The sequence below is a fragment of the Homarus americanus genome, unplaced genomic scaffold (assembly GCF_018991925.1).
Source record: "Homarus americanus isolate GMGI-L3 unplaced genomic scaffold, GMGI_Hamer_2.0 scaffold49667, whole genome shotgun sequence".
In the NCBI taxonomy this organism is placed as follows: domain Eukaryota; kingdom Metazoa; phylum Arthropoda; class Malacostraca; order Decapoda; family Nephropidae; genus Homarus; species Homarus americanus.
Window position 1 is genome coordinate 9,122,366 of NW_024738608.1, and position 18,779 is coordinate 9,141,144.

Consider the following 18,779-nt stretch of genomic DNA (forward strand, 5'->3'; position numbering starts at 1 on the left):
GACTTGGTTGAGGCGCCCTTCCCAAGTGTTACCAAAAAGGGGTCAGAACCAACCCCCTTACTCACAGAATTTGTAATTCAACTGTTAAACAGAGGTGTGATAGAACTGTTGCAGTCAGAGAGGTGTTTCATATCTCGCATGTTCCCAGTCCCCAAGAAAGGCAGCGACAAATTGAGGTGGATTTTAGATCTTTCCTTCCTGAACAAGTTCATTACAAAAAAAAAACAAGTTTCAAGATGCTCACCTCCAATGCATCTACTTCCGCCCATTGCTTGGATCTCAAAAGTGGATCTCGAAGATGCCTATTATCACGTGCCTGTTGCTCCCAGGTACAGAAAGTTTCCACATGCCAACTGGCCTATTGCAGACTCCTTATGTTCTTATGTTCTAATTCACAGTGATGCCATTCGGCCTAACAATTGCGTCAAAAGTGTTTACAAAACTGTCGACCAAACCCACGGAGATCCTTGCAAAGGAGGGCATAAGAAAGTTGGATTGGTTAGGTCTCCATTGAGACACCAATCAGCAGTCAGTCAGTCTACCGAAGCAAAGGTAAGAGATGTGATAAACCAAGTACCTGCAGAAGCCTTTTGTGTAAAGCAAGAGGTTTCTTGGCACGATTGGGAAAAACTACTGGGTCTGTTGAATTTTGCCACCATAGTAGTTCCTTTTGGCATGTTAAGGAAGAAGCAACTAACTCATCTGGGGTCGAAGTTGCTTCACAAACAAAAATATTGCTTCTCTCCCTATTCAGATTAGATTCATGTGTCATGGTGGACAAGGTTGAACAATCTAATCGGTTCATTTCCCTGGGTTCCCCCTCAAACAGACTTGGTCGTTTGTATGGACGCGTTCGAATTAGGAAAGTTCCATCAAGAGAAGTGTAGCAACTCCCTTTGGGACAAACACATTAACATAAAAGAATTAGCAGTAGTCCTATTCTTTTTGTTGGCAAACCCAAATTTAAAAAACATGACTTTTCTGTTTGCCATGGACAACAGAATGGCAGTGTTTTGTCTCAATCATCAAAGCTCAACCAGATCTTGGCCCCTTCCCACACTGTCAAAAAAAAAATAATTCAAAGTTAGTTTAACTCAAACACTTTACCTCAAAGCAACTTTCATACCGGGAGTACAAAACAATTGCACAGATGCGTTGTCCCGTCTCAGGCCAGTATCGATGGAAACAGAATGGTCCCTAAAGATATTGAAGTTCAAGAGTCTAGTGAGGAGGTTTGGGGCTCCACAAATAGACATCTTTGCCTCACAAAACAATCACAAGATGCCCAATTATGCATCTCTGGAACGATCAAATCTTTTAGGGAATGCTCTACTCATAGATTGGAACAGTTGGAATTCAATCTATCTGTTCCCACCTGTGAAAAAGGTTCCCAAAGTGGTTCAAAAACTCAGATCCTTCCAGGGAAAGGTCCTCTTAATTACACCTTATTGGATCTTACAACCGTGGTGTCTGGATCTGTTGGAATGGTGCCCGCATCCACTGAAATTGCAACAAGGATGTCCAGACGAGGTACTGCACCCTCAGTTCGAGATATCCTTGGCACTTCACTCTTCGAGTTTCTCAAAACTTGTTTAAATAGAGTGTTGGGTAATTCCAATACAGTATAGTTAACCAAGTGATAGCAGGTCATAGACCTCCAAACTTCCAAACTTTTATGCAATGTGAGAAAGCTTGGAAACTTTTTCAACAATTTATCAGGTTAACGATTCCAATCACATTGTCGGAAACAGTGGTGTTAGAATTTTTAGATTTTCTGCTCAGAGTTAAAGGCCTTCAAGGATCTACAATTGCATCTTATAAATCAGTGCAGTGGTCACTCTGTTAACAAACACAATTCGTTCCAGAAGGTCGTTTGTTAACCGAAACCATTGTTTCAATGGGATTTTGGGTAATTGGTTCCAGCTCACTGAAAATTACATACAAACTAAAAAATAAATGCAGTAAAGTACACTTACTTTGAGGTGTGCATGTAGAAGGCTCCTGATTGATGATGATGATGATGGGAATTAGAAGTGGGGGTGGAGGAGAAGGGAGAAGAGAAGTCACCCCATGCTTCATGCCGCCATTTCACCCATAAAATTTTAAGTTCACTTGGTGTTATTCAAGATTATTTTCTTTAAATCAACACTACACTGCACTTTATATTGTCAATATGTAAAATAAATTTCAGAATTACCAATAATAATTACTGTAAAAACATAAAAATAGTTTATGTTCAAGAGTCTCAAGCAAGATGCTTCCTCCACTGAGCAGACACAAACTGACGCCATTCTGGGTGAGTCAAGTGGCTGTTTGGTGTGCTAAAAACTAGTTCCCTGTACTTCAATTATGTTGAATAATTGTTAAAATGACTAAAAATTTTAATACAGTATTACCCCCGCTTAACGCGCTTTCACTTAACGCGTTTTCGCATATACGCGGTGCCTTGCCAAAGCTGAACTTTCACTTAACGCGGCATTTTTCATCATATACGCGGTGAGTGTCCGGCTCGAGAGCTATTTTTAGATTCGCACCACCCCCCACCCGCCACCCTGCCTGTTTTAGCTCATAAAATTCATACAAATTACCCAGCCAGAATATAATTTACATTGCTGGAATTCTTATAATTTGGTGATCATTTTGAATATAAACAACATATATTTTGCATTAAACATACAATTTTTAGATAAAAATTGTTCTCTAGGTAATTATGTTATCTTTTGTCCAAAATATATGACATTTATATTCAAAATATTCCTGGTCTTACAAGGAATCCAGCAATGTCAATTATATTATCCTAACTTTAGTTTGAGGTATTATTTATTAAAATTTAGTGGTTATCCCACACATCTCCTTGGGGTGGGGGGTGTGGGGGAGGGAGGGACCGACCGACCGACCATCTGTTACCCTGTGAAGAATTATTTTTTTTTTTATTAACTGAAGATATTTGTTTTAGCTCATAAAATTCATACAAATTACCCGGTCAGAATATAATTTACATTGCTGGAATTCTTATAATTTGGTGATCATTTTGAATATAAACAACATATATTTTGCATTAAACATACAATTTTTAGATAAAAATTGTTCTCTAGGTAATTATGTTATCTTTTGTCCAAAATATATGACATTTATATTCAAAATATTCCTGGTCTTACAAGGAATCCAGCAATGTCAATTATATTATCCTAACTTTAATCTGAGGTATTATTTAATACTAAATGTTAAAAACTCTTGAATGGAGGATTGGTGGGGGGTGGGGGGAGGGTTGGGACTGACCACGCGGTTGGAAGAGGGGGGGAAGGCAAGGTGGGGTACTTTGATTGACAGATAGTGTCGAAGAATATTTTTTTTTTTTTATTAACTGAAGATATTTGTTTTAGCTCATAAAATTCATACAAATTATCCGGCCAGAATATAATTTACATTGCTGGAATTCTTACAATTTGCTGATCATTTTGAATATAAACATCATAGATTTTGCATTAGACATACAAATTTTAGATGTAAAGTTTATTCTGAGTAAATATGTTATCTTTTGTGAAAAATATATGACATTTATATTCAAAATATTCCTGGTCTTACAAGGAATCCAGCAATGTCAATTATATTATCCTAACTTTAGTTTGAGGAATTATTTATTACTATACCTGGTTTTCCCCAAAAATTTCTCAGAGGGAAGAGCCAGTGAGTGTAGTGTGAGAAGAGGGGGAGGGAGTTGAGTCCATTATTTGAATGGACATTAACTTGGCGACTGTATTTCTCTATTTCTCTTAAGTATTAATTGTGTGCATGTACCATCATAAAATTAAGATGTTATTTTTACTACAACATAGTTATTTGTCGTCAAAAAGTGGAGTTTGGGGGTCGGGCTGGGTTCTATTGGAATTAATCCCATATGTTCTGTTATTCACTTAACGCGGTTTTCACTTAACACGGGACCCTCTGGGTTCAATTGACCACGTTAAGTGGGGTACAACTGTATAAGAATTGGAAAATTATTGAATAGTACAACCGTCTTGATATTTACTCAAATGGTAACGAATTTAAGCCCTAAAACCGATTATACTGTATTGGCGGACTAATACTACAGCTGGTGAGCAGACAAAAACATGTTGGGAAAAATTCATAAGGAATTCGTTAACCGAATTGAATATTCTTATGGAAGGTAATTCGTTAACCAAAATTTTGTTAACAGAGGGATCACTATTGGTTGACCCTCTGGCATGGGGTTTTAATATTACTTTGAACCCAAGAATTTATCAATTGCTCAGATCATCCTTTTTCATTCAGATACTCTCTCGGCCTTGGTCTCTAGATAAAGTTACTAAATTTCTTATGGGGCCCAATTACAATATAAATCTGAACTGGGAGAGATTGCTCCAGAAGGCAGCCTTCCTTCTAGCAATAGCACTAGGTATGAGAATCAGTGAGCTGATTTCAATTTCCAATAATCCATCATTATTGGTATTTCCTGAGGAAAATGTCACCCTTTTTCCTACGGAGATTCTAAGAAAAAATGAAAGGGAGGATTTTCAAGCTCAACCTATCAGGATAAAACGGCTAATGGATGAGACAAGGGTTCCTCATATATTATGCCCAGTTAAGAATCTTCAAGAATAATTAACCAGATTCCCTAATCGAGGTCCATATGTATTCTCATCTCAGGATGGTAAGAAATTGTCTCCTAGTCAAATGACAAAATATTTATCTCGGTTAGCGAGTCAAGCAGACCTTGGCAAAAAAATTTTGGCACACGACACCAGGAAATTTGCTGAGTTTGTGGTCTTTCTGCGGTATATGAGCCTCAGTCAGATCAAAGAAGTGGGCTTTTGGAAATCTTCAAAAATCTTTCAAAACAGCTAGCTTCATCTATCCCTGAAAGATGCTTCACATGTGGTGGTACTGGGGTCCTCTCCCCCACCTAGTTAATCTCCAAACCCAGGACCTTCTTCCTCATCAGAATAAAGTGGGTATCCTTATTGGGATACTTTGTAAATTAACATTTTACCTTTTGGTAAATGTTCCTAATATTGGAAAATATTCCAAAAAGTTTACAATTATAACCTGGACCTAAACTAGCAGAGCCTTATACGCAATGTCACCTCCATCTCCTGCTCGGGTAATCAAAGCTAGGGATTCTTCCAAATATATCAAACTAAAACATGAGACAAGATTGAATCAATACAGTCAGATACCGGCGAACTAACTGACAACGACAGATAGCTTCAAATATAAGTTGGTCGGATATATTGGCGATAGGGGTTGGGTGTAAACGGGACTGCCCAGTATGAGCCAATAGGCCCGCTACAGTTTCCTCCATTCTTATGTTCCTAAGTTCTTAATAAAATTATTCTACATCACCTTGGCTAGACTGGGTAAAGAAAAGACCATTCTTCAAACAGATATTTAGTAAAATTATACACACAGATATCTATGAAACATTTGTGTCCCTTGTGACAAAAGTCCAACATATCAATCCAAAAATTTAATGATGGATTCAGACACCACTAGATATATCTAATTACATTATCTTTGATGGCATAGATTCATTTTATCACCTGTTATCACTTTTAATATATCTTTACATTCATCACACATACAGTAATTACAGTGTTGATTAATAATACAATGAAAAAAAATTATCAAATGCATCAAAAACATATGTAACATACGGTATACATATTTAAAAAAAATAATAATTTAAATGTAGGTTTATTACTTGTAAGTCACATATTAATACATTCATAAACAACAACTTCAACACCTGACAAACAGTAAGCTTGAACCTTACAAGTAAGAATCAAAACCTCCAAGTAAAACCTGCTGGGTTATCTCACATTCGTGCAGCAAAATATTACCAATCTTACTGGAGGAAAAACTACTACTGTATTGTAAATCATTTACAAAAATCTGAGTCTTGGTCCTTGACTGGCATTAATATCTAAGGCTCGGGTTGAATATGAATTCATGTCCGATATTCGTATTTGAGTCGAAGTTTGTAACTGGAAAAATGAATACTGTACTGTATTGGAATCTAGAACAAATGAGAACTATAAACAAGTCTTAATGGTAAGATGAACAGTTAATGACCGAGTTTCAATAAAGTAAGTTTGGGCTAAATACTGCAACAGTGGTGAGAATTTTTTTAAGAATGGTTTAAAAAATCAATTTCATGTAACGATTACATTACGCGCACAATATTGTATTCTATAATGATTAAAGAGAAATTAGAAATGAGTTTACAATGAGCATTGAAAACCAGACTTGTAAACTGTGGTGATTATGATGAATAACAAAATAATACAAATATTATTATTTTAGTTTTATAGGCAAATGTGATAGTTTTGGTTTTCATGCATTTTCTAGTCAAAATACAACTCTTCTAATACAGTACTGTAATGATATTACCTTAGTAAAATGAAAGATTAAAAAAGATACATTCTACAAAATTTCCAGTTACTTTGTATTTTCTATAATACTTTTTAAGCATAACAAATTACCTTTAATATTATCTAAATTCATATTAGAGTACAACTTTAATTTCAAACTTAAAAATTGGACAAAACATTTTCTTGTACCATGATACAACTGCTATGTGTGGAGATAACCTGCTCAAAGAACCCGATGAAGGTGTCAAATGATGCTCAAGATGAATCGTGTTCTCATTATTAAAGATCAAGGAACATCACATCAGCCTAATCCCAAATAAACTCAAACTGGCTTCATTTTATGCAAAAATAAATAAAAACTGAAATACTGTATTTATAGTTTATAAAGTCTTATAATATTTTGTGCTCAAGCACTTATACCTTTGATACTAGGTACATCAAACTAATTACAATTACAGTATTTCAATACATAACATGACACTGACCATCTCACTGAAAAGTATAACAATGCGCCTCCTCTTCATAAATATATTTTTGAACACTTTCTTAATCAAAGCAATAATTTATTGTTCATGTTTCAGGTGTTACATGATCAATATGAGAACACACAAATTTTTGGTCTTATAATCTGGAATACTGTTTAGATTTTTCATTAAGTTTACCGGTATGCACAATTGTCAAATATTTCCAACAGCACTTTTATCATATAATTTTCTCAAAGGGATGTATATTTACACTTTTCCTTCAATATAAATGGAGGATATGATTTTATATCACACAATAAACCTTGAACCACACATTCATAAACTGATATGCAAAGCATTTCATTCAGTGTCATTAGTATATGGGATTATGTATAACCCTAACAGTCTGTTTAATAAGAACATCGCCCTTAACTGTGTGACTATATACAGGACAAAGACGGCAGTGGACAGTCAGTACCACACTTACTTTAAGGCTTTGGTTTTCAGTGGGGTAAAATACTTGGTCATACAAGACTAGGGGTTTTCTATGATAAAAATAATTATAATTCACTATACAAACAGGATATCATGAAACTTTACAAGACACACTTGACCTAAATTTGCCTCAATAGGCAGCAGAGTATTTATAGGTTGCAAGCTCATAGATGAATATAAAAAATGCCTTCTACAATAAAAGTACTTATGAAAAATATTAAAACTCATCACAATAACATTGAAATTATGGCCAATTTGGCCATTATAAATTCAAAAATGGTTACTAAAGACTGCTGTTGATATAAGGTTGTAAAGAATTTCCTCATGGCTATACCTGAATGATGACCTTTACAAAGTAACAAGTACAGTATAATTTTTAAGTCAATATGATTTGCTCATACAGCTAGCTTTGAAACACTGCAGGAAGAACTACTTTTTAAAGGTTTTAGAAATGCTTTAAATCAATAAAACACTAAATTTGTTCTAATATATATTGTACTAATAAACTTTGCCAGATTTTAGCTAAAATACCACAGAAATGTATAATTGTCAACACTATCTACTTACAAAAAAAACCCACTGGTATTCATATCCACATAATTTATCTCCTAGTTAACAATTATTCAACTTGACTATATAATTTCTTATGAAATCCTAAATCATATTTAATATTGAAAGCTGGCTTTGTTTATTTATAGTTTTAAGTAGAAACATAGGTTTAAAAACTGGCACACTGATGCCAGACCAAAATGGAACTTTAACTTCTTTCTACATTACAAATAAAAGTCTCAAGAAGCTATTAATTCAGTCATTGGGTGAATGGTGTATTTGTGGATGTTGATCATACCAATTTGACAGACAAGGCTCTTGTTCACTGCAGAGCCAAACCTAATACAGTGCTATTTAATGTTCAAGCACATCTTGATCACTTGATAATATCTGCTCTTTAAGTTGATTGGTTGACCAGACTTTTTAAAAGACCTCAACATTTCATAAAAAAATACGTAAGTGCTTCCCACATAATACACTTTAGCATAAAAAAATCATTAATATAAAATATTTAATAACTATCTTTAATGCCTATATATATATGAACAGTTATATGCATGTCATTATTTTCTTACATCCAAGTCAACATTTTTGACCCAGTTTACTGATTTTGAAGAGAAGCTTTATAGTTTTTATCTTATATAATATCACAAACTAAAGTTAGGAGAATATAATTTGCATTGCTGGAATCATTGCAAGACCGTGAATAATTTGAATATAAACATCATATATTTTGCACGAGATAAAAATTTTAGTTCATTTTAATAATGTACAAGTTTTTCAACTGTATTTTTTGGGTAGATTTACATAAATTTCTTCATTTATTTTCATTCATTTACATGCACACACCATACTAAAAGAAACGTAAGAGAAATAAATGACCTAATTGCAAACCTGTACTGTACATGTACTAAATGATTACGGTACTAAAATTTTTATGTCTAGTGCAAATTATAGCTTGTTTATGTTCAAATTAATCACTATCTTACAAGAATCCCAGCAACATAAATTATATTCTCCCAGGTCATTTCAGTGGCATTTTATAAGAGAAAAGCTTAGTCACTCTTAAGGACTAATAAACACACATTAGACCTTCGGCGCCAACTGCCAAACATATCACCTCACCTCCCCCTCCCTCATCTGCCCAGCCAGGGTTTTAGGCTTACAGTTTTTATCTTATATAATGTCACAGACTAAAGTTAGAATATAAGTTGCATTGCTGGAATCCTTGCAAGACAGCGGAAAAATTTGAATATAAACGTCATACATTTTGCACAAGAGATAAAAATTAATCACCTGTATCACATTACAGTAGTGATTTAAGAGTAAGAGTGTATATGTACGTATATAAATATTTAGTGATTTAAGGACAATTTCGGGTATTTGTAGGAGTGTTTCTGACTTTCTGCATTTTTTGGCTTTACTTTGTACAGTATGTACTTTTTCTGTGAGTTGGAACCAATTACCCAATATCCCATTGAGGTAATAGATTCAGTTAACAAAATTTTCAGTTAGCAAATGACTGTGGAACTAATTGTGTTCGTTAATCGAAAACACGAAGTTCCCAAGCGCTTTCGTGTAATTCACATCTTCAGGGGTGAGTACAGACTAAAGAGAAATACAAACCAAGGTGTATATATACAGAGGAGGGTGAGACCAGGTCCACAATGGTCAGGTATTAGGTAATGACCCTACTAATCTTCACAAAAGCACCGCAGCGGTCGGTAGTCAGGTCAGAGGGAAAAACTGACCCAACCTTCGTTTCCATTGGAGTAAATATCAAGAAGGTTGTGCTATTCAATATTTTTCCAAGTTTTATATAAAAAATTATTAGTCATTTTAACACTTATTTAACATAATTGCAGTACAGGGAACTACTTTTTGGTGCGCCCATCAGCCACTCGACTCACCCACCAAGGCGTCTGTTTGAGTCTCTGTTCAGTGGAGGAAACATCTTGCTTGTGTGTCTCTTGAACACACAGTATTTTTACATTTTTACAGTACAATTATTGGTCATTCTGAAATTTATTTAACATGTTGATAATATATAGCACAGTGTAGTGTTGATTTAAAGTTAAAGAAAATAATCTTGAATTACACCTAGTGAACTTAAAATTTTATTGGTGAAATGACGGCATCAAGTATGGTTCCCTGAAAGGTGATTTCTCCTCCACCCCACTTCTAATTCCCGTCATCATCATCAACCAGGAACCTTCTACATACACCCCTCAAAGTAAGTGTACTTAACTGCATTTTTTTTAAATTTGTATGTACTTTTCGGTGAGCTGGAACCAATTACCCAATATCCCATCGAAACAATGGATTCCGTTAACAAAATTTCCGGTTAATGAATGACCTTCTGGGGAAAAGGGGAAACAACGGAGCACCTTAGCTTTCGTCTTTATTCAAGACATCTTCAGAGGCAACTGGATTACATGGACAGAGAGAGGCTTAAATATACAGGGTGACCTTAAAAACATGAGGTCAGGTCATAATGATGTTATCCAATAATCCCCACACCAACACACACGTAGAGGAGCTTAAGAGAAGGGGGTGACGTGACTAGTCAAGTCAGGTCAAAAATAAGGAACCCACAAAATAACTATCATGCATCTAGATCAAAGGTTTTCAAAGCATTTTTAACCTTGGGCCACTGACAAATACATTTATGTAACATATCAGTTTTGAACTGACCATCACTAAGGTTTATTGATTTTAATTCCTTAATCAAACTAGCTTCAACCAGAAGTCTTTCTGTGACACAAGATGATTTAAATACTTCTAAGCTTTTTTCCCAAGCAATGGGGTGATTATTATTCCTAATATGAACGAACAAGGCACTGCTTTCAGATGCTGTTCTGATATTATACTTATGTTGTTTGATTCTGAGCTGCAGTGTTTTTCCTGTCTGTCCTACATAATTACAATTACATTTACTACATGGAATACAATAAACACTTCCATTTACATTCAAACTTGGGCTATTCCTTATTAACATATTGGTAATGGTTGAGTCATACTTGAAAACAACATTAATATTTAGAAGCTTGAGGGACCGAACTAACGGGACAAATTCATTACGTATAGTCGGTCCGGTTAACGAGCATAATTCGTTCCAGAAGGTTGCTCGTTAACCGAAACCATTGTTTCAATGGGTTTTTGGGTAATTGGTTCCAGCTCAACGAAAATTGCTTAAAATCAACAAAAAAAGGTAGTAAAGTGCACTTACTTTGAGGTGTGTATGTAGAAGGCTCCTGGATGATGATGGGAATTAGAATGGGGGTGGAGGAGAAGGGAGAAGAGAAGGCATTGGGGTGGAAGAGAAGTCACCCCATGGCACCATATCACCCATAAAATTTTAGTTTTCTTGGTGTAATTCAAGATTATTTTCTTTAAATCAACACTGACACTGCACTGCATTATATATTGTCAATATGTAAAATAAATGTCACATTGACCAATAATTTGCTTGGAAACACAGAAAAAAGCATTTAGTTGAAGAGTCTCAAGCAAGTTGTTACCTACACTGAAAAGACAGAGAGACTGACGCCTGTATGGTGTGTTGACAGGCTGTTTGGCGCGCAAAAAACTAGCTTCCTCCTTCAATTATGTTCAATAATTGTTAAAATGACTAAAATTATTGAAAAGTACAAACTTCTTGATATTTACTAAAATAGTAAGGAATTTAAGCCCCAGAACCGATTACTGTATTGGCGGACTAATACTACAGCTGGTGGACCACCAAATGCAAGAGAAAACATGTGCAGGGCACTCGTTAAAAACTCGTTAATCGAGGGATTGCTCGTTAACCGAAGTTAAGAATCTTATGGAAGGTAATTAGTTAACCGAAATCTCGTTAACCGAGGGATCACTGTATATACAATCTAAAGTGTTTAAGTTCACAAAAGAGTTATGATACTTTACAGCTTATAACAAATTTATGATAAGCCCTGGAGATAAGAAATGATGGCAAGGGATATGTTATAACCAGCCAACATAATTAAACTTGTCATTTAGGTAATCCTACTTTTATTGTGTACCTGTACTGTATTAATGTCTGGTGTTTTAAACTCCTCCATTCAAATACAAGACTTCAAACTAACTACAATAAAGCAATTTAACATTGTGTCTGAAGAGAAATACTTACTGAAAGTACATAAAATATTAAAGTACCTTTTGATACATGTAGTCCCAATAAGTTAACAGAATAATGGAGTTATTTCTTCTATAGCATATTATTAATCTGTTCCTTGATCTCCCACATAATTTCAAATGTTTCAGCCCAAAAACATAACTTTTAGACTATGATGACAGTGTTTGTACTAGAGTGGGCAATTTGTGACCTTTGTGTGACATCTATATTGGTCTGTTGGGCTTTGATTGGTAAGCCATTATTAAATAAAAACATGTCACACGGATATGCTGTTGATTACTCAGGAATTGTGGTATAATGCACCACCACAGAACCTCTCTTATTATTAACTTGAATTATACATGCCCAATTAAAATGTAAGCCATGTTAAATTTTCTTAAGAGAGAATATTTCTACCTCTAGTCTTCAAGATCAATTAAACAGAATTTATATGTAATTATGTATGAGAACTTTTCAGGGAAACTTGTAAACACAAATGTGCTTTACTATATACAGTACAGGGCTACCTTAGGTAGCTAACTTTTAATCTTAATCTAACAACTGAGCAGATAATGACCCAACAGTAGTGCACTGGGATGTGAGCTGATCTATTCCACAAGATACATGTGCTTAAAAAATTATTTTTGTAAAAACCCACAAACTACATCATAAAACTTTTTTGTGTAAATCATAATGGACAATAACAATTCATCTTAAATTGAAGTACAGTAGGTTCTCAAATTTCGCGAGTTTTTAATTCAACGTTTTTTATTTGGACACAAAAAACTACACAATTTCAAATTTCGTTTGCGGAAACTCGAATTTTGACGGGTTTGAGCAGCCCGCCAGTTATAGTTCTTAGTTGTTTGTGGCGCTAGCAGCGGCATCAGTTCCTTCCCGCCCACGCACTGAGACAGCCAGAACTTTATCTCTTGGTGATCTTGTGTTCAGACGCTCATTTTGCGCCCTTGATATGGAAAGTGTTGAACTAGTAGGTGGTGGGGGTCAACCTGGTGTGAATGGGAACTCTCCCAAGCGCCCAGAACCGCCAAAGGCAAAAAGGGAGTACAGAGTTGGCAAGAAACATGCAAAATACAGTTTGACTGACAAGGCAAATTTTTTTTTTGTCTTGTATTTAGTTTTTTAAACTTTATCTGTGTTATTTTCATTGGTTTATTAGGATTTTGCTTTATTACAGGTAGTAATTTGCCAAAAAAAGTAGGGTAAATAAGGCAAAATTTAGCCAAACATCGAAAGTACCAGACTCAAATTAATTTTCTCCATAGGAAGTTGTATTTAAATTCGGACGATTTGAATTTCGCGAGGTTTTTACAGTCTAAACAGGTGTCCAAATATGAGAGCCTACTGTACTGAAGTGTTAAACTCATATTTATTTTTTATTCTGTTTGTACATTGAATGCACACTTATGAAAATATGATAAATGCACATGAAATAGAGGAACAGGTCAGATCAACTGAATCATTGAATAGTATTAGAATTTAGATTAGCAGTCAAAATGACTCATTATGTATTTTGAGAAAACAAATTGTGGCATGAATTCAGATGAATCACAAAAGAAAATTTAATGTTTTTTGTGTTCCACGTGATATGCAGTTAAAAATATGTGAACAATTCTTAGGAAGTCTGATTGGATTTATCCTCACTTTTTGTAAGTAAATATAATTAGACATTTGCATTTTAAAAAAGATTTTTCTACAGAATACCAGAATTTTTCTGAATACATTCAAGTAGATGCTGTAAGTAAATTAATACAAAACCAAGCTTAACAAATATTCCACTTGGAATTTTTGGTTACACCAAACACATGCAAGAAAAAATATGTAAACATGTCAAAATATTATTCACATATTAGAGGACATTCAGGTCATGGTAATGGGCACACCATTCAAGGTACAGTAAAAGTCCAAAAATCCGGATGCCAGGAATCCGGACCACCCGAGAATCCGGACTTTTCGAAAACTCAAACTTTTTAAATTTAGCGGGCTTTTGTGGGTTATGTGAATGAATGGAGTTGCTTTAAAAAATTTATTTACATAATTCTAATAATAAAAGTAATTGTAAATTATAGGTAGCTAATTTTGTTAGTTTTGTAATTAGCTTGAACTGAAATGTAAAATTTGAGGCACTATAAATCTTTTGTGTGTATGTGTGCATGCCACAGCTGCACAGCGACAACAAACGATCGCCACTTTAAAACAAGCAATCAAACTGTGACAACGTATGTAATTTTGAGTCCTACTCTTTCCATGTACAGAGTACAAGCCCATAATAATGGCCCCTAAAGTAGATAAACTTCGTTGTGTGAAGAAAAAGAAGAACACATTGGAATTGAGTGACAAACTTGAAATAATTAAGAAACTAGAATGTAATGTGAGCAATGCTGTTCTAATGGAAACATACAACATTGGAAAGTCTACAATTTATGATATAAAAAAGGCAAAGAATAAAATTCTAGAATTCACAGCTTCTTCTGAGCCTTACATTAAAATTGCTGAAAGAAAAAGTTTATATTGGCCCAAATTAGAAAATCTTGATAAAGTGTTGCAAGAATGGTTTTTGTTAAAACGATCAGAAGGTATGGCAATTTCTGGGCCGATGCTTATTGCCAAACCAAAGTCTTTTAAGGAGCAAATGAACATTGAATCAGAGTGCGCATTTAGTGATGGATGGCTTAGGAATTTCAAGACTCGTCATGGTATTAGACAGTTTGTTTACATTTTTGTCTAGTGTTGACTTTATTTTTCTTTAAAACTGCTCATTTTGATGAATGAAGCATGCTTTATTTGATAATGAATAAACTATCAAAATGTACCTGTTCATCTCTTCTTTATTCCTCCTTAAATTTTAATTTTAAAAGTACTGCCTGAGAATCCGGAAAATCCGAAAATCCGGACCGACCCAATCCCCAAGCAGTCCTGATTTTTGGACTTCTACTGTATTACTGTATTTTCTAATTCCTGGCACACCTAAGTTTTGTTGAACATCAGTTATAGTTCCTCTGCTCTGCTCTATCTACTAGGGACAGTAAAGTTCTTCAGATACCTTAGCACACACACACATACACAATATACACATATATAACCCACATATGCACACCAAACATTCAAACACATGGCAAAAAATTTAATTATGCCATATTTACATTGTTGGTGGCATTGCTGTCAAGTTAGACTCATTAGTAGCCACATCTCCCTAGCCCTTTCCCAACCAGGGGTCGAACTATATACGAGATCGATTTATACACGAGTACAGTATATAGTACTGTAATGGTAAATGTTCTTTCTCTGTCTGACGAGAATAATACATATGCCACACTGCTGTGAATGCGGGAAAATTGCTCAATACATGAATTTCAGTAATGTTTTTCCATCATTACGGCATAACCTTGACTGGTGTGCACTCTGAATACTGAAGTTTACATTCATAAAAAATGCATCTCATTTACCACCACAAAACTGAATGTGTCAAATGAATAAAAAAAAATGCTTACAATGATGCACAGGGCTGGGTCAAATGAAATGGAATAATGGTTTAAATGAAACACAGTATCTTTCAAATACTGTACTGTAACTCAATATGCAAGCTTCACAGAAATACTTCAAACAGTCCAGAAGTTTAAATGACTATGGAAGAGAAAATGATCATATAAGAAAAGTTTATATAAATTTTCTTTAGTTCTAGTTACAATATAAAGGTAACTATGTTATACTGACAGCAACGTCTTAATTGTTTTAGGAGTGTTGTCATCATTCAAGTGCTTCGTTGTGTATCTGAAAACAAGTGAAGGATGGTGAGTGTCAAATACTTTTAAAGTACTGTAGTATACAGTATTATAGAATAAGATTATAATAATATATACAACTGACATTAAAGGTGGGATATATAGTATTCCTCTAAAGCTCATGAGGGTTAGGTAAAATGGACCCCGCATTATAAGTGGTTTCGCAGTTAATTGGTCAAATAATTGTGAGCCTTCACGTAAAAAGTCCCTACAGGTAAGAGGACTCTAAGGCTCAAATCCGTCAATCTTTGGGAGCACAAGTGTTTGAGCGATTGAAATCCCTGCCCGCCTCCCATTCTTTTAAAGTTCATCCTTTTCACCTGCACTATTCATGCCTGTGTCAACAGGCATTATTTTGAAGTGCTCCAGGAACTATACAGTCATGCGCCGGTTAACGTCCGACGGAACAACGTCCAATCGCACATACGTCTGTGCCCCCCCCCCGCACCACCACCACCAAAAAAAAAAAACGTGACGCCTGCTGGACCACCACTCCACGACCCCCTGACGGAGACATGATGATCCTCCCCATACTGGTCAGATATTATGTGTTAAAGGAATATGCTTCCTTGATTAGACTTTTTTTAAACATTTGCCTCCAAGTGTAATGTTAACCTACACTTATTGAGGATAAAATCTTTCACCCACAAATTGACAATAACACATTTGTTGTAATCAGACATATCTAGTTGCCTCAACAATTGCAACTCCAGTTGCAATTGGGGTTGCAATTTCAAATTCTGTGTCATTACTACGAAATAAAGAAGTATCTGGTGTACTGCACTCTAAGATTAAGAGAAAACGGACGACTCAGGAGTCCTGAAGTGAGAGAAAACGAATTCCTATGACGGGGCACTCAAATAAAGGGACATGGCTACATGTTTTATGGACTACCCACTGTACAGTATTGATGGTATATTTTTCATCACTTTGTAATAAACCTAGTCATGCCTATGTGCGTTTCTGATAATTACCATAACATTATATATTTATATATTTAGCGGTTGTACAAACACAAGGCCTCACACATGCCACTCAGACTGACAGACTTGACAAGTTTACCAACCATAAAGACAGTTGAAGCTTTAAACATCACTCACAATGGATCTTGAATATTCCAATTGTAATCAGACATACCTAAGTTGCCTCAACAATTGCAACCCCAGTTGCAATTTCAAATTCTGTGTCATTACTAAGAAATAAATAAGTGTCTGGTGTACTGCACTCTAAGATTAAGAGAAAACGTACGACCCAGGCGTCCTGAAGTGAGAGAAAACGGACTTCTTTGACGGGGCACTCAAATAAAGAGAGATATAGCTATACATGTTTTGTGGACTACCCACTTTACATTATCCTTTTCATCACTTTGTAATAAACCTAGCCATGCCTATGTGTGTTTATGATATTTACCATAACATTATGCAGTATATATATATATTTAGTGGGTCTAAATGGTTGTAAAATGGGAAACTTGGGGTTGGGTACCTGGAACCCCCATTGGAATAAATCCGATAGGTTTATGTAATTTCGGATAACGTCCATTTCAGTTAACATCATGTTTCCAAGAACGTATCTAGGACGTTAACCGGCGCATGATTGTAATTCATTATCAACTTTGTTTTATCTTTAACACTTGTGATGGAGGTTGGATGGGAGATAATTGGGTTAGGTTACTAACCTGACCTGAAGCAATGTCAGGTCACCCATTGTTGGGTGTGGATTAGTGGGCCTTATGACCTGAAGATGTCTTGAATAAAGTTGAAAGCCAAGGTATTTTTGAGGCCCGAGGCTGTTAGCAAAAAAGTGTACTGTACAGTATATCACTGATACCTAAAAAAATTTGACATTCACTGTATAACATCTCTGTTAGAAGGCATAATAGCTCTGCCAGCTCATATTAGTTGAACAAAAATATCAATTTTATTAAGTAGTGAACTTTATTCTGCTTTGTATACTGTATTTTATATGACAGTCTATTTACACAGCAAGTTAAAAATGTTCTGGATAAGACTTGTGTGAACTAGCAGTGGAGACTGTTTAAGATCCAGAGAACAAGGACAATTACCAATAGTGTTCAGGAGTTATGAAATGTTTTGTACAGGAGTTTTTGGCAATAGTTTTCCCAGGATAGTTTACAACTCCCTGGAGGAGGACAATTTCACCAGAACATTATGACTGACTGGTACTTCTCTTGATTGGTGTTTATTTTATGTTGTAAAGAGATTAAGAGAGGGGTTGCTTGATTCCCCCCCCTCCCGCCCAGCAATGATGGGCTTGGGTTATGATGAGATACTAAAGTTTCTACACGATCCATCGATTGCACACTTGTCAGCTCATAAATACATTGGTGATGGCAAGTATTTCGCTATAGACAAACTGCCACTCGGCAACATGTTCAGTCTTCTGTGTTTGGCCAATAATACCCCCTGCACTTCTCAATAACATATGAATGGTCTGTTCAAATTTCATGTCAGGAGCAAAAGCACTGAAGCTACTGTACCTTCCTGTTAATGAACACAAACTGGCACTGAATAAATCATTGGTAGAGGTAGGAACTTTCCTTTTCCAGAACTTTAATACTTACACTCAAGATACAAGGAACCATATCGGAGGTAATTAACACAATCAAATTTTGAATATCACTATGAGAGAGACAACCTTGTTCACATGCAACTTCAAATGGCCCACATGATCAGATACCACCAGGCACATGGTGATACTGACAAGTCGTTGAAATACACAATGTACAGTGATATCCCGTTAGCCGGAACAATTGGTGCAAAGCTCTTCCGGTGATGAGAGATTTCCGGATAATGAGACAACTCTCTGAAACACGGAATAATCCCACATCCAGGAATTTTTCCGGGTACTATATTGGGAAAAGTTTCCAAGTCTAAACTAAGCAACTTGCACAGACAGACACTATACCACATCCTGGAATGTT

At 35.4% G+C, this 18,779-nt stretch overlaps 1 protein-coding gene across 6 annotated transcripts in view; it reads right to left on the bottom strand.

The window, feature by feature from the left end:
* The window catches only part of LOC121874261 (CYFIP-related Rac1 interactor B-like), a 119,963-nt gene that overhangs the window by 1,218 nt on the left and 99,966 nt on the right, over nucleotides 1-18,779 (bottom strand). Inside the window, exon 10 of one of the 6 annotated variants that reach the window (XM_042378366.1) lies at nucleotides 15,603-15,824. The exons of the other annotated variants lie outside the window; for them this stretch is intronic. Coding sequence (XP_042234300.1) covers nucleotides 15,758-15,824 — 67 coding nt within the window. The 3' untranslated portion in view covers nucleotides 15,603-15,757. Of the gene's footprint in view, nucleotides 1-15,602; nucleotides 15,825-18,779 lie in introns of those variants that run through there. 6 annotated transcript variants of the gene reach the window in all.